General features: G+C 28.6%; 1 protein-coding gene across 1 annotated transcript; it reads right to left on the bottom strand.

The window, feature by feature from the left end:
- Positions 1–6,844: 6,844 nt before the first annotated feature.
- On the bottom strand, positions 6,845–22,992 carry LOC123271480 (sorting nexin-4-like). Its single transcript, XM_044737827.1, has 9 exons — positions 22,388–22,992; positions 22,258–22,328; positions 22,076–22,182; positions 18,429–18,645; positions 18,129–18,344; positions 16,233–16,581; positions 14,606–14,738; positions 14,206–14,320; positions 6,845–7,478 (listed from the first exon to the last, which is right to left on the bottom strand). The coding sequence occupies exons 1-9, from the start codon at positions 22,392–22,394 to the stop codon at positions 7,428–7,430; spliced, it is 1,266 nt and encodes a 421-aa protein (XP_044593762.1). The 5' UTR covers positions 22,395–22,992; the 3' UTR covers positions 6,845–7,427.
- Between the last annotated feature and the right edge of the window lie 1,292 nt (positions 22,993–24,284).

Below are 24,284 nucleotides of genomic sequence, written 5' to 3'. Positions count from 1 at the left end.
ACTTCTTTTAATCAGATAAAAAAATACGGCTAGACTTCATTAGCAACACAAAATTTTTTACTGATTATTTTTGAGACTCTAAGGACTTTAGTTTCTTTTTAAAAAAAATTTTCAATGTCCGACTCTAAAGTTCGAGGCTACGAAATCTTAAATGAAATTTTTTTTAATAGATTTATGATTAATGATTAATCATACTTTTTTACCGTTACAAAATGTAAGTTTTATTTACATAATCATTTTTTTATTAATTTTAGATTGTTGGAAACATTTTTGTACGCTACTTTCGAGTGCCAAAATTAATTATTTTTATTAACTTAGAAATACTAATTATTATGATTAAAGGTATGTTTAATTATGGCTTCTGTTCATTCAACAGTAAGTTTCTATTAATTAAATTTAAATAATTAAACACGTTTATTAGTTTACATTAATGTAATTTAAATAATAATTGATATAATTAGCAAACAAAAATCAGTTTCCATTACCTCAGCATTAGTTATCACAATCAGTACTGATATCATTTGTTAATTGTGTACACAGATAATTAATAGTAATTAAACTATCAAATATTTAGTTACTTTAAATCTTTTCAAAGATTATCGATCCCTTGCTACTTTGGTTGGAACACCTGGTGTTAATACAAAACAAATTTTTTTTTTAGAAATATTTGATAATTATTCTTTTTAAAATATTTATTCTCCAATTCTTTAATTTTTTATCGATTTTTTTGATAAAAAAAAATAAAAAGTAGCAAAAAATGATCAAAAAAGGGGACACATTGAAACGATTTTTTTTTTTAATTATCTATGGAATGTTGCTAGTTCATAATTGAATGAGTTTGTAATTTTTAAAAGGAATAGATTAATTTTCCTTATAAATGTTTTATGGAAAATTTGTCTAATTTTTCTCCGAATAAGAAATGTAATTATAAATTGTAAATATTTGTAAATATTGTATTTCAAAAAAAACTTTTTTTACTGCATACATATATGTATATGAAAAAATAATTATAAACACAGTGTTTTTATTAATAAATATTAATATTAATCTTTTTTGTTTATTGTTTCCTTAATCAAGCATTTACTTAATTTCAATGTAACAAAATTTGTCAATTATGTGGTTGTGCAAAAATTGTTAAAATTTAGAAATTGTTTCTATGACTCAATGATGAAATACTGTGATATTGTTTATGAATAAATTATTTTTGTTAAATAAATAGGTTTCTATTTGTTGAAAAAATTATTCTAAGGTAGTTATCATGGTACAATATTGTCAAAAAATTATAGATTATACGCGCCGCAAAAGTATATGAGCTTGTAGTTAAGTAATCCATCATTTTTACGCAAGACTTTACCCGTGGAGATGCAACTCATATAATTGTTTCTGTCCAACGCTGTAGATATATATTTTTTCATAAATTGTTGAACTTTAATCGGTTATTTATAAATAATTAGACGGTTAAAAATTTTTTTTTTATTTTTTTTAAACTCACAACAAATATATTAAGGAGTTATACGCAGTTGCACGGCTAAAAAAATATTTTTATATGAATTTTTTATAGACACAGTTTTTATTCATCAATTACAATTGATGGTTATTTAAATAGAGCCTACTTTCAAAAATACAATAGTACGTCAATAATGTAAAAATATAAATGTGCACCGCTCCTGTAGAAGATGTTCCGAACGACCTCTAAAAAAAAGAAGCTTGGCGGTGATCTCCATTTTGGCGGTTTGGATTATCTGAAATCAAAAAATATGGTAAATTCTTTTGAAGGATAGATTAATGCAGGTATTAGATGAAGGAATAAGAAAAATTTTGATTTTTGACAAAATAGTGTCTATTTGTAAAAAAATTTTCGTTTTTGTTAAAAAACAATGTTCCAAATTGTTAAAAAAAATAGTAATAATTTTTTTAAATCTTATTTCTTCGTCTAATACCTGCATTAATCTTTCCTTCAAAAGAATTTATCATATTTTTTGATTTCAGATAATCCAAACCGCCGAAATGGAGACCACCGCCAAGCGCCTTTTTTTTAGAGGTCGTTTGGAACATCTTCTACAGAAGCGGTGCACATTTATATTTTTACATGTTTGACGCGCTATTGTATTCTTGAAAGTAGACTCCATTTGAATAACCATCACTTGTTATTGATAAATAAAAACTGTGTCTATAAAAAATTCATAAAAAAATGTTTTTTTAGCCTTGCAACTGCGTATTACCCCTTAATAGACTGTCAGTTTTTTGAAAGTTTCTGACAGTTAGTTTTTTTTTTTTATAACTAAGAAATTGGTACAGAACTGCAGAGAGCGTATGCAATCAATGTTAAATATCCAATTTTTAAATGGATTCATCTCGGATTATAGATAGTCAGTCGACTTCATATTTTTAGGGTGATTGTATCATCATGTCCTTAATAAGTACACAAAACTAGAATTTTCTGACGGTATGCCTTAATCACGACAACTACCTAAAAAATGAAAATTTTAACGATTGAAAAAAGTATAGTAATTTAAATGAACTTTATTTTTTTGTATAATATTTACATTGAAGCTTATGAATGCATTGTAAACAAAACATTTATAAAATATGTGAATAAAATACCAGAATAAAGTAATGAATGACTAAAAACAATTTACGGTAAAAATTTATTTTAGCGCCTGAGAGATTTATTATTATATCAAACGTCAAAATTAATATTATTACATTTAAAGTAATCTATATTTAGGGGAGAGGGGGGGGGGGAAATGAGGTACTTAAGAAACCGTTATGATTTTAAGGACTTAAATATGCTGATTTTTCTCGTTTTCAGTCGTAATTGAAGGAAAATAATCAAATTTCAAGTTGCCGTAGGAAAAAAATTTTTTTTTTTGCGGGCAAAATGGGGTACCCCCTGAAAAAGTGAAAAAAAAATTTCATTATCCGAAAATGAAATGTCGTTAAAAAAATAACATTTTCTTATCGATAAGTCTACGAAAGAACCCAGAGAGATGAACAAATCACCCAAAAAAGAAACATTGTTATAGTTGACGCAATATACTCCTAACAAAAATTGAGGTAGCAAAAAAAATTTTTTAATTTTGTAGTAATTTTTGACGGGTTTTGCTTGAGTAAAAATAATATCAAGATAAGAAAAGAGTTCCCTTGAGAAGATTCTAATTTTTGGATCTCCCGGTGAAAAATTTTTTAGACATAGTTCTCACGCAATTCCAAGCAATAGCACAAAAAAAAACATTCGTAATTTTTTTGCACTCTCTTTCTTGGTTTAGGGATTCAGGAAAATTTTTTCAAGTTGAATGATCTTGTAGGCCTGAAGATCTTACTTTTAAATTAAATATCTCACAAGCCCACCAAATGATTTTGAAGAAATTGGCGACCTCTGACATAGTTTTTTGAGCATTGATAGTTAAATTATGACATCAAAAATTATCCGAGAATAAATTTCGAAGTTATTTGAAAAAGACATTATTTTAGAATGGTTAGTTTACACAGAAAAAAAGGTTCACTTGAGCCAAGAAAATATTTTTCTTCCTAATTATTTCCTTGAGCGAAAAAAAAATTTTCTTTTTGACACAAGAAATTTCACTTATTCCAACAAAATTAACTCTCTTGTTTCAAGAAATATGTATCTTGATCCAAGAAAATTTATTTAAGTCAAGAAAATCTTCTTGTTTTGAGAAAATTCAGTCTCTTGCTCCAAAAAATTAAATATAAAGATAGAAGTTAATTTTCATTAATATTTTTATTGATTAACATATCAAATGGGAAGATCAAATAATGTTGAATCATTTTTTTTCATTCAATATGTATAATTTCACGCTAAAATAATATAAAATAGGTATCAAATATTCAAGAGAAAAATTTTCTCAAGGTGAGAAAATTTTTTTCTCAGCTGAAGTAGGTGACACTGCTTCCCTAAAGTATCTAAAAATCTTGATCAAATGTAAAAATTTATTGCATCAAGTATTTATGATAATTTGAATTAAGAAAAAATTATTTCCACCAAGAATAGAATTTCAAGAAAAATTTTTATTTCGGGCAACACATCTTCAGTCTTCCTTCAGGCACTTGAAAATTTTATTAAGCCAAGAATTTTGTTCTCCAGTCAAGAAATTTTTCTTTCTGTGTAAGATTTTTCTTCGACACATTAGAGGTTTACACTCACATACACACACGCCGACAGATATCCTCGTAGGAATATTAAGAACTAGTTCCTAGGACCTTAAAAATGTGAAGATCAGATTAGAACTTGATTTTCGAAAACTGGCATGGAACCAATGACTCCCCGATTTTTTTTTTTTTTTAATCATTAATTTGTAAAGCGAGAACTTAAAAATTTACAAAAAGTAATCGTAGATGTGAAAAAAAATTTATTACGATGCACAATGACGATAAAAATTACTGTAAGAAAAGTTAGAAAAAAAAAATTTTTTGTTTTTTTAATTAAAAAATTTTTTTTTCTTTTAAATTGTAGGAAATGACGTTAAAATATATTTTAGGAAGCTGAAAGAGCTTTTTGGAAAAAAAAAATTTTCTTACGAAATTTTGGAGGTACCCCATTTTGCCACCCCTACCCCATTTTGCCCCCCCCCCCTCCCCTATAATAATCTATATAAAAGATGAATCCTGTGAATAAATAAACTGATTTATTTTTGTGATTATTTTTACAGTTGCTGGGTGAGATAATTATAATAACTGCGGCTATTAATATAATTTCACGTTAGAATAAATTTATTGGTTTGTTTAAATTATAAATATTCAAAATACTCGTGGGAATTTTACTGACTCTTAAGATATTTATTTTTAACTTGTGCAATTAAGAGACTTTTAAATAAATTTTTTTTTTTTAATTACTAGAACAGTCAACCTGAGAACTCGATAAATTTTTGATGAAGCAAAGGCTTAATTTTTTTTATTGTACTTCTTACTTATGATGCTTTAGCAAGAATAAAGTTTTTATTAATGGTAAAAGGTCGTGTTTTCATTATAGTTACAGTATCTACGATAAACGTTCTTATAAATCGTGGAGGGATAAAAAAAGTATTGTTATAATTATTACTTACTGTTAATAGACCTATAAAATTTTGGTATCAATAAATTTACGATAATAATTTGTCCTAAGACGGTTTTAGGTCAAAAATTTCTGATCAATAATTTAGGTTCCGTATTTTTTTTTTGTATCTTGATAGCTTATTATTTTTTGTTTCTTTGATTGGAGAAATATTTGAAGTTTAAGGTATACTAAATATTTTATAACTCGACAGAATCATTTGTACACTGAAAAAAAAGTTTTTTTCTACCAAGGAAATGTTTCCTTATGGTTAAAAAACTGGTATTCTTATGGTTAAAATACGAAAGTTTTTTAACTATAAGAATACCGTTTTCTCACTATCAAAAAACTAGCCTTATAATAAAGCGTGGTATTTTAAGGTTAAGAATACCAGTTTTTTTATATCAAGAAAACTCGAGTAAAAAATTTAGTATTCTAGGTGGAAAAAAATTTTTTTTTAGTGTAGTCATTGTAGAGTTCTCGTCAGATATGATACTAAAACAAAATCCGCTGAAAATTTTGAGTACATGACGGATTAAACTTTTATTTCATTAAATTATATACAATTTGATACATATAATATTAAATTATATTAATTTTTTCATTAGGGTTGTAATTAATTAATTAATAACAAATGTTGTAAGAAATTAAAAAAAGCCATTCGCCAGCCGAAATGGAAGTAGATTTCATAATGAATAAAAAAAAAACTTTTAGGATCTTATACAAAAAAAAAAATACTATAATTTTGATCCGTGTATATTTCATTATGACTAAATACTAATTTCCAAATTATTAATAAATTAATTATCTACCTCACAGTAAAAAATTTTGCGTCATTGCTTCAAAAAATTTAGAGTTAAAAATCTTTATGTTAAATATTTAACACTTTTTTTGTGTTGATTTAACAGAATAAGTATTAAATTTACACATATAAGTGTTAAATATTTAACACAAAAATTGTTAACACTAAGTTTATTGACGCAATGACGCAAAATTTTTTACTGTGTTGAAAACGAATGCAATAGTAAAATTTCATTAGATACAGACAGAAAGAGTAGGTAATTTTTGGCTTAGACCGATGGTTAGATATGCAAATTAAAACTCATCTATTAAACTTGAAGATGCAATCCAACAAAATTTGACAAGTTATCGAATTCAATAGTTATTTTGCAAAGATACAGTGAAAGTACCAACTTTTGAATATTTCAAAGAATTCAAATTTCTGACCTATACTATTTAATTAAGAAAAAAAAATAAGTATGCAAAAGTTTCGTCATGAGGACCAATGCAATAGTTAGATTTCTATGAAATTTACTAAAAATTGACTACTTTTCTCAGAATATCTAAATTTTGTATAAATTTTACAACTTGACCCAACTAAACCTACTTATGAGAAGTTCGAGTTATTGCGCTATCTAACGGGAATAAAATTATTTTTATCTAATTATTTTCAAATTAAAAAAAGAACTTATTTTTGATAGAATAAAAAAAAAATAAGGATTCATTCATGCATTTTTAATTTTCAGCAATTTTGGGTCTAAATTTTAGAAAAATTTTTATTTTAAAACGGTAAGTAACATTATAAAAATCTCCGCAATAAACTTAACAAATCGTGTGCATTTAATTCGATACACATCTTGACAATATAAAAGCACTCTTGCATGAAAAGTCATTTCCGGAGGTCGATGCTTGAATTTTCCTGGCAGTTAAACCAGCAATTGATTTTCTACGCATAATTTCACATTGACCACCCGTTTAATTGCAACCTACAAAATTGATTAAAAAAACAACAAATTCAATGTTTAGATTTTTATTTCCAATTCATTTTATTTATTTTTTTTTTTTTTTTATAAAAATTTGTTCATTACATTACCCGGGAGCTCCAGAAATAAATAAATTTCACAAATGTTTAATCATTATAAATCGACACAATTAATCAATAATATTTAACTAATCATGGCAGTTTCTTATATTACGCATATATATTATTGTTCTTTGATGATTTCTTAATTATTACACATCTAAACAGTATTTCATAACTTTAATTAAATAGTAATAACAATTAATGATAACCTTACAAAATAATACCAACAGTTAACAAAAAAATTATTCATGTATAATCTTATAAATTATAAATTATTTAAAAATATTGTACAGTGTATAAATTACGTATATTAAGGAATGTACAATATCTATTTGTTCACTTGGGTGATTTTATATAATTTTGTTCTTTTTTTTTCTTGTGGTTCTACTTAGTTTTGTAATATAATATATTAGTGACTTTATAATTTAATGTTTGTATGACTTTTCAGTTTTTAGGTACGTTAATGACATAATAGTAATGATTGGTTTTGGTTATTTTTTCTTGCTATTTTCATTAAGGCATACTTTCTAAACATTGTTTGATATGTTGCCAAGTTTGGAGACCCTGTAACAAAAAATTTTTCTTGTTGTCATTTTTTATATAAAAAAACAAATAATATTATAGGTTTCAATAAGTTGAAATTCAAAAAAAAATTGTTATATATCGACAAGCGCCTTTATTTCCAAATTTTCAGTATTTCATTTTCAAAGTTTCTATTTACGCAAGTACGATGAGATACTATAATTTGTCGGATAGAGGGAAACAGAGAAGTGAGGGTAAGCTTGAGATTATGATCAACATCTAATTATTAAGTAAGCTAATCTTTTGACAATTTTTGTATTCTATTTTTTAATGGATTATTTTGATATTTAAATTTAGTGCCTTATAAATAATGGTGTTAATAATACCCTTTAGAGGGGAATTTTGCAAAGTGTTATGCAAGTTGTTAATTGTTCCTTGCAAGAGAATCCTAAGTAGGTAAGACTTCTAAAAACTAAAAATTACTTGTATTTACAGCAGAGCAAGCTCTTATATGTACTTTTCATGATAGCCGAGCTCGACCATACGATTGCGCAGGTTATAACGCTAGGAAAATACTCGATTGGTATTCTGGAATATTGAAAATTTCATGTGCTGTTGTTGATTTCAATGGATATTACTCCGCAAATAATAAATTCGCTATGAAAGAGATAAGTATTTACGGGATAGACAATAAAGGATCGATCGTCCACCATAATTTATTTGTTGTTAAATTTCCAAGGGATTTGTTGAATATGCAAAGTTTTATTGCTGATTACAATGAAAATTATTATGAAACATATGGAATAGAATGGGTTAATGGATCGCATGATTCATCTCGTGTTATCGATATAATTAAAAATGTCGTTGATTTCGCTCTTAGCAACAAACGTATATTTGTCAAAAATGCGATTCATAGAAATAAATTGCAGAGAAGTTTCAATTTATCGAGAGAGTTTATTGACTCGAGTTTGTGTATGGATAAATTGAACTATAACGAAAATGCTTTTTATATTCAGGGTTCCTTCTGTCGCTTTCATACTAGTCTAATTGGTGATTCGAAAATTTGTGCTGATTTTGGCACTAAGAAAATGGTAGAATGGATTGTGAATAAGAAATATTATGAGGATCATAATCTTAATGCTAAAATTGCTACTGATGTGATGATGCATCGAGAATTAAATGCAAACTATATTTGGTAATATGAGACACGATAATGTCTTGTGTTAATTACAGTTAAAGCTGTAAAAGTTTTTGATAAGATTGTTGTTCAAATATTTTTTAAGGTTTAGACAGTCAACGTTATAAAATAGATATTTATGTCATAAGGCCGTGGAGTGACGGTTTTCTGACAGCGACGATATTTCGATATGAGTTTAAGCTTTGTGGCGGAAAGGTTCGTAACGGGCGCAAATTTAACGTCCGAGGCGAAGCCGAGGAGGGAAATTTACGCTCGTTTTTAAAATTATTTACTCAAAATTACCGTGATCTAGCAATTGAGATCAATAGCACTATATAATAAGACTAACGACTACACAAACTTTCACAATATAATCCACTTTAGTAGTAATTACGCGTTTACTAATACGTACGTCTCTTACGACAGCTCGAGTCGGAATTGAGTCAAGATATAGCAAGATTTTTCAAAAGTTCTGTCATAAGGATAAAAATTTTGGAAAATCTAAAAGTGCACGCCTCATAACGCTCATTCATTTTTTAAGAAAAAAATTAATTGTGCAATTGATTAAAAAAAAAAATTATTATTAAGTAATTTCTTACAGAGTATTTTTTATTTTTAACTTCCCGCTAAGAAAATTGAAAAAATTAAAAATCGGGAAGTTATTGTTTTTACCCTGTTTTTCGAAAATCGAGTTTTCATTAGATCTCGACGTTTTGAGGTCCTAGGAAGCTTCCCTGACTATTCCCGCGATAGTGTCTGTATGTCTGTCTGTCTGTATGTATGTGTGTGTGTGTGTGTGTGTGTGTGTGTGTGTGTGTGTTTTTCCCTTAGGGGGGGGGGAATCCTTTTTACGGATTCTAGGCATAGCTGTTTGGCCTGGATATGTGGCGACTCGACGCAGCGTCATACTAAAACTCGACACTAACGCCCCTACCCACTAAACCCTAAACCCCTTTTCCTTCTTTCCTCTAATCCCTCATGGAAACCGCCGTCAGGCATTACTTCGTGAAGGGAGGATCTAGCTACTGCTCTTCCTTCTGGTGGCTAAGGTGTTAACTACCTTCCTTCTATCTTCTGCTATTTGCTCTTTTTCTTTCGGTGGAACGCAAGTCTTTAAAGACTGTGTGTGTGTGTGTGTGTGTGTGTGTGTGTGTGTGTGTGTGTGTGTGTGTGTGTGTGTGTGTGTGTGTGTGTGTGTGTAAACCTCTCATAACTTTTGAACGGCTTGACCGATTTGATCGCGGTTGGTGCCATTCGAAAGGGTTCGACTAAACTTAGATTTTGAATACAAGTTGGACCGATTCGGACCTATAGATTTTGAGAAATCTTAAAAAAACTCCGAAAAAAAATTTTTTCAAATGTGATTTTTTTTGAATAACATTCAAACGGCTTGACCGATCAATTCCAAAAACTAATCAGCTCTCAACATCGAAAAACCACGTCGATCGCGACCAAGCTGGTCAAAATCGGTTGATTCGTTCGTGAGTTATCGTTGACGAAAGAAATCGAAAAAAAAGTGTTTTTTTCAAATTACACCGAAATTTCCGGTCTGATCGATTTGTGATTAAAAATGTACCATAGAATTTGAAAAACTGCGTCGAATGCTGCCAACCGCGTGAAAATCGGTTCGTTCATTCAAAAGTTATTGCGGTTTGAAAATTCAAAAAATAGTGTTTTATTAAACTTCTATCAGACTTTTGAGCTCGGAGAGCTCAAAACTACACGAAAATTATAGTTTTGAGCTCGAAGAGCTCAAAAACATAATGAATAAAATTTTGAGCGCTTAATTACAAAAATAACGGGAAGTTGCAGGGATGGCCTTCAGGATCAACCGTTTTCCTAATTTTTTTTTATCAAATAGAAACTTTTAAGAGGATAAGAGTTAAAAAAAAAAATTAAAAAGATTTTTTGAATCACCCTATTGCATACGCTCTCTGCAGTTCTGTATCAGTTTCTTAATTTTAAAAAAAAATTAGAAAAAAAATGGTTGACCCTGAAGGCCATCCCTGTAACTTCCCGCTAATTCCATACTTAAGCGCTTAAAATTGCACCAATGACGTTTTTGAGCTCTTCGAGCTTAAAAATACAATTTATGGGTTATTTTGAGCTCTCCGAGCTCAAAGAGATTGCTTTCCTATGCTTTTGAGCTCTTCGAGCTCAAAAGTCTGATAGAGATTTGATGACACTATTTTTTGAATTTTTAAACCGCAATAACTTTTGAATGAATAAATCGATTTTCACGCGGTTGGCAGCATTCGACGCAATTTTTTAAGCCTCACAAAGAAACTCAAATTTTAAATTGATCGCGCTAGGAATTTCGGAGTTATTACGAAAAAACGCTTTTTTCGGTTTTCACGATATCTCTCGAACGAATCAACCGATTTTGACCAGACTGGTGGCGATCGACGTGGTTTTTGAGGTTAAAATCTGATTAGTTTTTGGAATTGAACCATCAAGCCGTTTAAAAGTTATTCCAAAAAAATCACATTTGAAAAAAATTTTTTTTTCAGTTTTTTTAAGATTTCTCAAAATCTATTGATCTGAATCGGTCCAAATAGTTTTCAAAATTTAAGTTTGGTCAAGCCCTTTCGAATGGCACCAACCGCGATGAAATCGGTCAAGCCGTTCAAAAGTTATAAGCGGTTCACATACTTTTACACACACACACACACACACACACACACACACACACCGTGACAATCTCGCGGGGATAGTCAGGGAAGCTTCCTGTGACCTTCAAACGTCGAGATCTGATAAAAACTCGATTTTTGCAAAACGGGGTGAAAACAATAACTTCCCGATTTTTGAAAATCTTCTATTTTCTTAGCGGGAAGTTAAAAATGATTAAAATTCAAAATGTATTGGTGCCCAATAAAAATTACGGGACAAGAAAAGTTGGTATGATCTTTAACAAATTTTGAAATAGCTAAATGTGTAAAAGTTATAAAATTATTGAAAGTATTAAAACAGAAAGAAAATGTTTGAAAAAATCCATATCTATACTAATAAATGGAGAGCCGGTTTCTTTTGTTCGATTATACTGCGAAAGCTACTGAACCGATCGGAATAATACTTATTATATCATAAGATGCAGCGTGTTTCGGAGAAGGTTTTAGTATATGATATGATGATGAATTTTTATTGTAACTAAATTTATTCTATTCGATTGTCATTTGTTTAAAATAAATTATTGAATTATATTGGTTATGTTTATATACTAGGCAGATTTCTTCACTTATGATACCTGCTATTTCTTTAACTGAAACTTTCAAAAAACTGACAGTCTTTTAATGTATTTGTTGTGGGTTTAAAAAAAAATAAAACAAAATTCATGACCGTCGAATTATTTATAAATAACAGATTAAAGTTCAACAATTCATGAAAAAGTATATCTATGGAGTCGCTCAGAAACAATTATATGGATTGCATCTCTACGGGTACAGTCTTGCGTAAAAATTATGGATTACTCAGCAAAACAGTTTTAATTCATTTCCTATGTGATGTATTGACTTATAATTGGCACCAAACTTTAATATAACATTCCCTCTAAATATCTACTAGCTATTTTAGATTTCTAATAATTAAAATTAAAAATACTAAAAAATCGTTTAGAAAAAAAAGCTTAACTTTTTTTATAAAAATAGCTGCAGAAATTTTGATTTTTACGATATCGAAAAAAAACCGACGCCAGTTTATTCGGAAAACAATATATTTTAAAGAAAAAAATCAATATTTAATGAAGTTTGAAAGAAATATATTTATTCTGAAGTTTGAAGTTACGAATTTCGGTCAGTCGCTTAAAATGAGGCTAACAGCATGGAGAGCTTTGTGACGTATCACAACTTATTGCGTAGATTTCAACCGATAACAGATTGCACGCTAAGACTCATTTATAAATCTCCTTCTAAATTTAAAATTGCCTCAAAGTTCGCCTGGGGTCCACTGGACCCCATGTGTCCTCGACGGGTTAAAAAAAATATACGTAAACTAGGCCACTGATATGAAATACGGACCCAGTTCATCGAATTCTTAAACTAATAAAAAAGGTCTAGTCTTGAAATATCAATTTGTTCGGGAATAATCGTTGGTACATCCAAAATGAGGTGACATTTGGACGTCCACGTAAAATTTTTTTCAAAACATTTTTTTTTTTTTTCAAAATAGCAACATGAAATGATTTTAGAAAGTAAAAGATGGTTTAATTTAAGTGTTTTTTCGGTGTACATCTACTTATATTATTGTATAAGTGTAGTATAATTGTGATAGAAGCATTTAAAGATCATAAAATTGATTGACCTTAACGAGTCGAGTATAAAGCACAACCTCACGCGCTTCGCGCCATGAGGCGTGCAATACAATAGTTAGATTTTTATAAAATCAACTAATACTTAATAATTAATGAAAAAAAAAAATTTACTAAAAATTTGAGTCACGGATATTTCTGTCGATTTCACTTACAATTGTATATTAAATTTATTTTCAATTTGGATGTTGGATACAAATACAGACAAATAGATTGAGGAATTCAGTTTTCATCCAACAATGAATAAACTCAATTCAAATAATTTTATATACAACAAAGAAAATAAAACTAAATGGAAATTATTCGTTTATTATCCTTGTCTACCTAATTCGTCAATTTAATTCTACGTCGAAATTAAATCTCAACTCGGTACCACAAATCGACTTAATATAATCAATTAAAGTGAGAGATTAATATAACAAGCGTTAAAAGAAAGAAATTAAATTTATCAAATAAAGTGTTCAGAGTAGCAGTATCGATCCTATTTTTTCCACAGAAACAAACGAAGCCTCAATAAGTAAGAAATCAAAGGAAATTAAAAAAAAAATGATCGAAATTTTATTAAACATTGTTCATTTCCCGTGAAAGAGTTTTCTGATAAATCTATATTATTTTTTGATTTGTTTAGATATTCTCATGCATGGCTTAAATGACAATTAGCCATGTTGGGCTATTAATGAGCATATCAGGTATAATTTTCTTACCAAAGGCAACGAAACGCTGTATCGTCTACATTAGAGACTTAAGTTAAGGGTGTTAAATTCTAAAATAAACATGATTCTTTATCTCTCAAAGCTTAAAATGAACGGAATCCTTCAGGACATAAGACACCAATAATTATAAATAAATGTATACTATACACTCAGTAAAAAAAAATATTAATAATCATAATTGAAGAAGTTAAAAAAAAAGTTCTTTGTCTCCCTAAGGTCTTGGTTCAACCATTTGTTGATTAATACGACATGTTAATTGAAGGATTTATTTAAAAAAAAAAAAAAATAATGAAAAACTTTCATAAATAATTTGTTTTTCTCATTTATAGTCATTTATGACTAGATCAGGCAATATAAAATTCTTACACACAATTATTTATTTATAAGCAAGTTATGCTAATCTTCATCATTGAATTGTTCAATTTCTACATTTTTATCAAAATAATGCTTTAATAGCTCTAACCACTCAGGGAAAAATGATAAAATTGTTTGACTTTGACAAGTCGGGAGTAAAAGACTATCTCACAACTATTCGATAATAGTAACAACTATTCGATAATATTAAATAATAAATACCTTTTTAGCGAGTTTGAATTGTAGTAAACAATAATTAGCTAGAGCTTCTTTGATATCAGTATCTTTTTGCCGTTGAAATCTTTCAATGTCTGACAACGCTTTTATTGAAAATGATCTGCAAAACAATCACAATTAGTCATTAAAATAATAAACTAAAATTAATAGTATATTACACCCCTAGGGAAGTAAAGTAAGAAAGGTCTCAGATCACATGCAATTGACCGAGGCGAAGCCGAGGTCAACAAACATGTGATCTGAGGCTTTCATATTTACTTCCCAAGGAGTGTATACTATTTTTTTCCCCGAAGAAGGCGGAAAGCGGCAACTTCGTTTAGCGCAGCGGGGCTAAAGTTGCCGCTTTACGCCCAGAGGGGAAAAAAATTATTTATAGTTCACTTACGTTAAATTTTCATCGACTTCTTTAACAGTATTTTCCATTACAACAATTTTCTGCTCCAGCTGATTACATTTTTGGCCACGCATTTCTTCGGAATCTACTGCACCAAATAGCCGTGACATTAGTCCTAGTTTACCTGTTGAAATTAATTTTTTTCATAACCAAAATTTAACAAAAAAAGTTTTACACACATTGATATTTTATTGCTTATAGCTTGCAGCATTTTTTTCACTTATGACACAGTCGTTCTAATTCAACGACTCGTAAAAGCTATTATAGTGCAAATGCACCTCACAACAGATGTGCCAGCACTCAACTAATGAATACGTACTATTTAAACAAAACCACTAGAGTTTTAATGAAATAGTTCAATAAGAAATAATCAGCACCTGTAGCTTTTAAATTCATATTTTGTGACTCCATACAAATATAAGGAATGATATTAAGGTAGTATCACAGATATCCCACAATTTTCAAATATTCTAAATGTTCTAAACCCTTATTTGATTTACGTAATTAATTTTTCTATGCAAAGTAACATTAGAGAAAGAGATCATTTTTTAAAGTTTTTTTTTGTCAATTACTGTTGAGCATATACGATCTTGGTGATGGGAGACATTCATAGTTCTCAGTCATACTCATTTAGTAATGCATATAGTCAGTCTAGTTCAATAAAGTATAAAGAGCAGACGTGCGTTTTACGTATTAAGACTCTTCTAAATTCTATTAGCTACTCCACGCTCATTCCATAATATCAATTATTACCATCACATACTCTGAATCTGTACTTTTAATAATAGAAAGTATTCAATATGTTATTTCTTTTCATCCCCTCAATTTTTATTAAAATCTGAACGCCACTTTTTTGTAAAATAAAATAAAAACTGTCATTACTGATATGACTTAAGGGGTTACATGGGTTTATAGAAGCTTCAAGAAATTGGTTTTTCATCTTATTAAATTCTACAACATGTCTAGAATATTGTTCTAAATTTTCAAGTCGATCGGAGTAAGGTTTTAAGAGATGGAGCCTTGAGAAATTCTCTCAAAGTCAGTTCTGCTAAGCGCTCAAAACTTTAAACGCATTTATCTCGAAACGCTATTTTTAAAATCGGTTGTCAAGGTTTTTTGAAAACTACTGAACAGATCTTGATGAAATTCCGCACGCGTCTTCGAGATAATTTTGACAAGAACTTGGACGAAGGATTTTTTTTCTTTAATCACAATTAATTTTGAAAAACCAAATTGTGGTGCAAATTTGAGCGAAATTTGAATTTTTTTTTAAATCTTAAATTAAAAATTCGATTTTTGATTTCACATAACCCTGTCAGAAATTATGCTGTCAATGCTAAAGCATATTTTTTAACGGCGTAAGCTCATGTAACTCCTTAATGTTTAACTCTAAAATTGTAAAAGTTCAATATTTTTGACTGGTTCTCTTGAGCATTTCAAAAATTTAGTGGGTTTATTATCTTTCTATAATTTACTAATACTATATCGAATTTCATCAAATTCTAAACAGTAAATCTCTAACCGAGAATACTAATTTAATCATGAAAATTTTAAATTTATACAATTAATGATTGAATTTAATTAATTTTTATTCAAAAATGAATAATAGTTTTGATACCTTGAACAATTTTTTGTCGCTGTTCATACGCATTATTCAAATTATCTGTAGCTTCCTCTTTGCTCAGCTGCAGAGCTTCTCGGCGTCTTATAACAGCTTGCAGTGCACTGGCCCCAAATAACCACTCTTTAAGTTGATCTGCGATCAATTCCTCTTCTTCGAGGTGACTATCAATTACAGCAGCTAGAGAGTCTAAATGATGCCCGGTTTTCTGCAATCCATCACCCAATTCTTTTTCGATAGCACTCCATTCGCTAAACACACGGCCATAATTCGCGTGCAGCTTGAACAAATGGTACTGCTTTTCTGCCAGCCTTGCCCGGAGACGTAAGAAATTGTTCAAATTATTCTGTAAATTATAAAAATTTGATGAATCTAATCAAATCTTGTTAACTTTTTTATAAATGGACATTAATTATGTATTGTATTATTTTTTTGAACAGTCGCAAGACGCTATTGCCTTGTGGTCGAATAAATAAATTATCTAATCATCTAAATAATGAAAAAATGCATATTGGAAAAAAGATAAAACATTAATGACCAAATTTCATACACTTTAAATTTGATTAATAAGTAATTCCATATAAAATCTTAATTAAAAAAAAAAAAATATCATGAAACTTCCTGTACAAACATAATTATTTTAACACTATGACTCTCGAAAAACATGTTCAATTAGCCTGATTCTTTTTTTATTAGGTTCGTATAATAAATATTGAAGCTGTCGCTATTCGTGGCTAAATTATTATTCATTTTAGCTTAAATAAAAGATTTTTATCATCGTTTCTTTACAATTTTTACTCATGAGACATCCATAAGTTACTTTCCATAAAGAGAGCCGTATAGGGGCGATGCGCGCTTGCATATAGGGTAATTCGAAATTAAGGGGGAACACCACTGTGACAATCGAAAAATAGAGGTGACTTTCGGAAATTTTTTTGACAGGGAAAATAAAAGAATTTGGGAATCGGATTTTTTTATTTTATTAAGGGTACATTAAAGATCATTACCCTAAATTTTTATTAAAAAACATTTAATTATTACAAAGTTATTAATAATCTCGTAGAGCACTAGAAAAAATTTCCCCCTCCATGATCGGTTCGATAACTCAAAAACGGATCATCTAAAAATAAAAACCCAAATTACTTTTTAATAAGTAAGGATGTAGTTATCGTCGTACGAACGGAATTAACAAAATTTTCATTTTAAAGATTTTTTAGCCGGGTTGAAACAAAAGAAAAAAATAGTAAGAATAGTGAGAAAATTTTCAGTCACCATTTTTTTTTAAATTAAAATTTTCAAAATTCTGTACGTGCGACGATAACTACATCCTTACTGATTAAAAAAGCAATTTGGGTTTTTATTTTCAGATGATCCGTTTTTGAGTTATCGAACCGACCATGGAGGGGGAAATTTTTTCTAGTACTCTATGAGATTGTTAATAACTTTGTAATAATTAAATATTTTTTAATAAAAATTTAGGGTAATAATCTTTAATGTACCCTTAATAAAATAAAAAATATCCGACCCCCAAATTCCTTTATTTTCCCTGTCAAAAAAATTCCCGAAAGTCACCCCTTAACCTATCATAACGCGAAAGAGCATTTGACTCGTAAGATGATTCCTATCCACGAGAAAATTTAAACAGTCTTTGAAAGTAAATTGTGAAGAAAGTGGATTTTTCAGAATGAAATTATTTGTTATTATTTTTGTTTTTGCAGTATTTAGTAGACCATCTTTAATCTAATTGATGTTTAATTAAAAATGACTAAAATATCGAAAATCATATTCAGATATTTAATGAAAAGTTATCTACATAAAAATTAAATTGGATATGACATAAGCGTTTAAAGCAAGCACATTTAGAGTTACCAAACCTATTTTTATTTTACTTACATGAAGTTCCGACGCATAAGTCTTGTAAGACTCAAATTGTTTGTCACGATCTTCTAATTTTTCAGGAATGCTTAGAGGATTTAATTTTACATCATGATTTTGTGAGGAACCAATAGCTTTGAGACTTTCTCGCCAGCCATTAGTTTGCTGAAGAAATCCCATGAATTGTTTGTCTTTTGATAATGTCGGGTGTGAAGCTATTCTCAATAAAAAAGTCTATAAAAATTATTAAACATGAATTAGTGGTCATCGAATAAATTAGTTATTGTTTAATTCGAGATTAGTTCAATTTAAACTCACTTCTAACCCAGCTCGTCTTCTATCGACAAAATCTGGGTCGAATGTATCAGTAGTTACTTTCTGCCATGCATAGAGAACTCTTTTTTCTGGGAGTGATGGCACCACGATGTAAGGATATGTCGTTTCTAAGTAAGCTCGTAACATTTCAAATTCAGTATATCTACGCCACAATGAACCGATTGTCCTTATTGCTTCTTCAAAATCTGGATCTGTTACTCTAAAAAGCCAAAAATAATTCAGCATATTATTAATTTGGCAGTGAAAAGAGTTTATTTTGATGGTCTTAAAAAAAATAAATGGTTTGCTTTTTGTTCATAGAGATTCGAACGAAGATGAATGTGTAAATACTGACCTACAAAGGCATAATTTAATTTAAAATCTTAATCGAAGGCTAAACACTCATCAATATGGATTTAGTAATTAGTTATGTTTACTGACCGAATAACTTTGGGTAGATACCCACAAACTTCATTAATATGTTATGGGCATGAGCATCGATTTAAATTAGGTTCGAGTATAGCTTCTGTTATTATGGAAATTTCGTAAGTAAACCGAGATATGGCAAATTAACTTAATGGATAATTATAACTTCTTTATTCTAGATCAACTTTCTGGTTGGAATTGGTTATTCTAAATTAAATTCAAGCAAATCAAATTAAACAATCTTTTAAGGGGTTACATGGGTTTCCTCCGGGGAAAAAAGGCCTTTTTTCAACAATTTTTTTTTTAATATAAAAAATGAAATATTTTATTCAAATTTTTTACTGTTTTAAAGATACATATTTAAGAACAGATTACTGAAATTTTTGAAAAAAAAATACTAAAAACTCTGTCATTGTGACGTCATTTCCGGTGAGCCTTCGGAAAAAAGATGCGTCCGCCTTGTCAGCAGAGCTCCTAGCAGGATCATTTGAAGTGAAAAAAAATCTGTGCTTTAGTTAAGACTTTAAACTAGAACTTGGACGAAGAAAAAAAATGAAAATTGGACTTTTGGTAGAGGTTTTTACGAAAAAATGAAAAATTGGGCAAAAATTTCGCAGCATTTTTTTTTTAAACATGGAAAAAAGTAAACTGTAAAATTCACTCGGATTCCGGTTAATTTTTATAGTTTCAAAGAGTACAGCGGACATCGGGGAGGCAAAAATATAAATACTACAGAACTTAATGTAAAAAGTGTAAAAGCCACAATTTATAATTTAATATCGAAAATAAGTGATTAGTAGCTGTCACTATAGTAAATAACGACTCTATCACCTTAAAAAATTACAGTTTCAAACAGTAAAAATTGCTATTTCAATATTTAGTCCATACTATGAGAAGGGGAACTCGGATGAGGAGAAGGGGGTCTTACTCTGGGAGAATTTAATATTTGAAACAGCAAAAATTCTACTTTTAAAATATATATTTTAACAGTTCAAGCAGGTCAACAATTATAGTTTGATTTTTAGCGTTGCGTTTAAAATTTACGATTTTACTTTGTAAATATTAACGTTGCTTGTATTAGAAATTTAGTAACTTTATTTTATACTTTTTACATATCATGCGATTATTTTTTAGGTACAAAATGATAAATATCTAAGCCAAAATTCTTAATTATTATATTTTAACATTTTCGACATTCAAATAGCAAATATTACTGTCTGAAATAGTATTTTCTTCCATTGAAAGAATAAATTGTAGCATTTAAATAATAAATATTATAAAATGAATAGTAAAATCTTAAAACAGTAAAATAGTAATTTTTAGCAGTTGATCATTACTTATTATAAATCGTCTATTATTGATTACAGTTTACTTTTTTCCATGAATAGTTGTAATTGAAAAAAAAAAAAAAATCTTTCGTCCAAGTCCTTGTAAATTATATATCGCAAACCTGTCTAAAATTTCATCAAGATCGGTTGAGTAGTTCTCGAGAAATCTTGACAACCGTTTTTGAAAACACAGTTTTGAGAAAAACGCGTTTAAAGTTTTGAGTGACAATAAAACAGCTCCTTGAGCACACAACTTTTTAAAATTGTATCTCCGAAACTATTACTCGGATCGACTTGAAACTTCAGGACGATATTCTAGCAATGTTGTAGAATTTAATAAGACGATAAAAAAAATCGATTTTTTGAAGCCGTGACCCATGTAACCCCTTAAACAAAAAAAATAATTTCCTAATTTTTTTAAATTTTTAATCTTCTCAGCAAGAAGTTAAAAACTAATTTTCATTGAATTGTTCTTGAAAAATTATATATTTTTAAAGTTCACAATGTAAATGGTATATATTAAATCTTTTACGTTATTTATAATAACAATGTCAAAGTCTATGAATAAGAATAAAGATAAGATAAAAGTAATTGTATCATTCCTTAAATTTTGTATATTATTTTCTACATTATTATTCAGATAAAAGTTTTTTTCTCCGCCTTAAAAAAAATTAATAAATATTTCATCGTAATATTACAATAGCATTTCAGAAATGTAGTGAATGTAATATTCCGGACTAATATTACTTCCATTACTTCAGAATTTACGCAACATATCCCAGTTCCATGCAATATCAAAATATTTTTAATAAATGTGAGAAATATTCAATGTTAATGTTTCAGGAGTGACCTCATTTATGAAATCGATCATATCCATTATTAATTAATTTAGACTAAACAAAAATAAGTTAATTTAAAAGACACTAATCCTGCATATAAATTAAAATTTTTTCTTTTACATAATCCTACGTACATAGTTGTATATAATTTTTGAAGTTATACCGTCAATTTCAAAATTATTGTTCCGAATCTAATAAAATTTTAAATATTAAAAAATTTTCAAATAAACGATTTTTTATTTTAGAAAAGCTACTAATTAAGTGAAAAAATTATTAATAATTTTATAATTATAACAATGAGCTGTTAATATTTTTTTACACATGCTGTTTTTATATCATAACTTTTTTAATTTATTATAATTGAAATTTCATTAAGATGTGTAATGAATTTTTTTTTATTTAGCTTAACAGGCGAGACCATCTTTTTCTCGCTTTGCTCTCACGGAGTTCAACGGAACTATCTCTGTCGCACTCCTAACAGCAGAGCAATTGCAGTTTCGATTGGTTTGACGAAGCGAATGAAATTTTTGAAAAAATCGCTTTGTGGTGAAATAGTTTATTAAATTATCTATTATCTCTAAAAACATTTTTTCAAAATTTCCATTCGTTTCGCTAAGCCGATTGAAACTGCAATCACTGGTCTCGGCTGTTAAATCTACGTTGATTTAAAATTTTAAATTGAAGAAACAATTCAATCTTTTAACATAAAAAAAAAAAATTTGATAGATCAAATTTAATTTTTACAAATTTTTCAATTATTAAGATTATATGAAAATAATTGCATAAATAAAATACTATCAATAATTTATGATACCGGATTTATGTTTTTATAATTTTTTTAACAAATGATTTATACCATAAAAAATTTATTTAAAAAATTCCAACTCTAGAAGCTCTAAAAAATTATAAATGCAATTTTTTAAAAATAATTTCCTAAATCTATTTTATTTTTAAAAAAAAATAAAAAAATTGTTAAGTGTCTACTAATTTCAGTGTTATAAAATTTAAAAAATATTTACTACTTTCTTTCTTGTGTTCACTTAAAGTTTCTACTTACTTTGTATCGATTAAATAAACAGTATAAAATTCTCGTAAATTAAGAGCACCATTAGCTCGTTTTTCAGATTCGACTATGGAAATTTCCATGTGATCCAATAATGAAAACTGCAATAAAATTTATATTATAATCTCATCACATTATGCTTATATTATAATTTATATCAACAACAATAAAATTACCTCTTTATTAATATCTATTGTTGCCATATCACTCTCATCAGACATCTGATAATTACCATTTTCGAACATACCTGTAATTATTCATCTCAGTAATACAAATGTAAATTAACAATAAAAGAAAAATACACACCTGACATTTTGTATAGATAATTTGGGTCAAAGTTTAAATTTTTATTACTATTATTTTTAATATTTAAGCATTGATAAACCCTGTTATGTTTATTCTTATTATTTATAAATTATAATAAAAATAATAAGTATTATTTAAGATACAGTTGGCTGGAATAATTTATTGAACTTTGCACTTGTATTAATTCCGTATCACTTTTAATTCTTCAATATTAATAATAATAATAATTAAAATAATTAATAAATATTTGAAGGAAGTTATTGTAAAATATTAAAAAATTTGAAACACATATTGATTGAACGGTTTATTTACTAACAGAAGAAAGGTATTAGAATCTATAGTAAGCTTAAGTAAACAGTTCGTGAAATCAATTTTAATTGCACGGGTGAAAGCTTAACTGCTTCTTAATGTGACACTAAGAAGTTCTGTCCCAGAATTGACAGCTGATTTTAGTCAACAGTATCGAGTTTTGTGGTAAGTAGTAGTAAAAATTATTTGTAGATGTCATCAATTGCTGGTGGTTTAATATAGTTGATGTTTTAAAATTTTTCTAGGAAATATTCTTACCAGTTGTAGCTTGGTCCGTATTTTTGTACGTTACTATACACGTTTATACTATTACTAATAAAAGATATCATTGAGAATGCATACATATTAAGGTAGTTGGCCTGGTTAAGGCATACCGTAAGAAAATTCTAAATTTTTGTATACTTATTAAAGACATGATGATACAATTACCCTAAAAATTTGAAGTCAATTGACCACCTATAACCCGAGATGAATTCAATTAAAAATTGGATATTTAACATTGATTGAATAACGTTCTCTGCAGTTTTGCACCATTTTTTTAGTTATAAATAAAAACTAATTGTCAAAAACTTTCAAAAAACTGACAGTCTTTTAATGTATTCGTTGTGAGTTAAAAAAAAAATAAAAGAAAAATTTTGATTGTCTAATTATCTATAAATAACGGATTAAAGTTCAACAATTTATGAAAAAGTATATCGCGTTACTAATGCCAAAAGGGCGCATCTCAACATCTACGCCCTTCTGGCTCTGCAGAGCCAAAAGGGCGCGTATAAAAAAAATTTTTTTCCTTCAACCAATCTAAAAATGTTTTTAACTTTAAGATTTGTAAGAAAAGCAAATAAAAAAATTAGGAAAACGGTTGACCCTGAAGGCCATCCCTGCAACTTCCCGTTATTTTTGTAATTAAGCGCTCAAAATTTTATTTGTGATGTTTTTGAGCTCTTCGAGCTCAAAAATATAATTTTCGTGTAGTTTTGAGCTCTCCGAGCTCAAAAGTCTGATAGAAGTTTAATAAAACACTATTTTTTGAATTTTCAAACCGCAATAACTTTTGAATGAATGAACCGATTTTCACGCGGTTGGCGGCATTCAACGCAGTTTTTCGAATTCTATGATATATTTTCAAACACAAATTGATCAGACCGGAAATTTCGGTGTAATTCGAAAAAAACACTTTTTTTCGATTTCTTTCGTCAACGATAACTCACGAACGAATCAACCGATTTTGACCGGCTTGGTGGCGATCGATGTGGTTTTTCGATGTTGAGAGCTGATTAGTTTTTGAAATTGATCGGTCAAGCTGTTTGAAAGTTATTAAAAAAAAAACCACATTTGAAAAAAATTTTTTTTCGCAGTTTTTTTAAAATTTCTCAAAATCCATCGGTCCGAATCGGTCCAAGTTGTATTCAAAATCTAAGTTTAGTCAAACCCTTTCGAATGGCACCAACCGCGATCAAATCGGTCAAGCCGTTCAAAAGTTATGAGAGGTTTACATACACACACACACACACACACACACACACACACACACACACACACACACACACACACACACACACACACACACACATACACACACACACACCCA

This window comes from Cotesia glomerata, linkage group LG9 (genome assembly GCF_020080835.1).
Source record: "Cotesia glomerata isolate CgM1 linkage group LG9, MPM_Cglom_v2.3, whole genome shotgun sequence".
Taxonomy (NCBI): Eukaryota; Metazoa; Arthropoda; class Insecta; order Hymenoptera; family Braconidae; genus Cotesia; species Cotesia glomerata.
The sequence above is the reverse complement of the archived record's forward strand: the minus strand, read 5'-3'. Positions and strand labels throughout refer to the sequence as shown.

Bases quoted from the DNA above. Each gene is read 5' to 3' on its own strand.
- LOC123271480 (XM_044737827.1), bottom strand. The intron at 18,646-22,075 runs GTAAGTAGAAAC...TTGGCTTTTTAG, and splicing joins GTTTATTTAATCGATACAAA to AGTAACAGATCCAGATTTTG. The intron at 14,321-14,605 runs GTAAGTGAACTA...ATTGTTTTGCAG, and splicing joins GAAGTCGATGAAAATTTAAC to ATCATTTTCAATAAAAGCGT.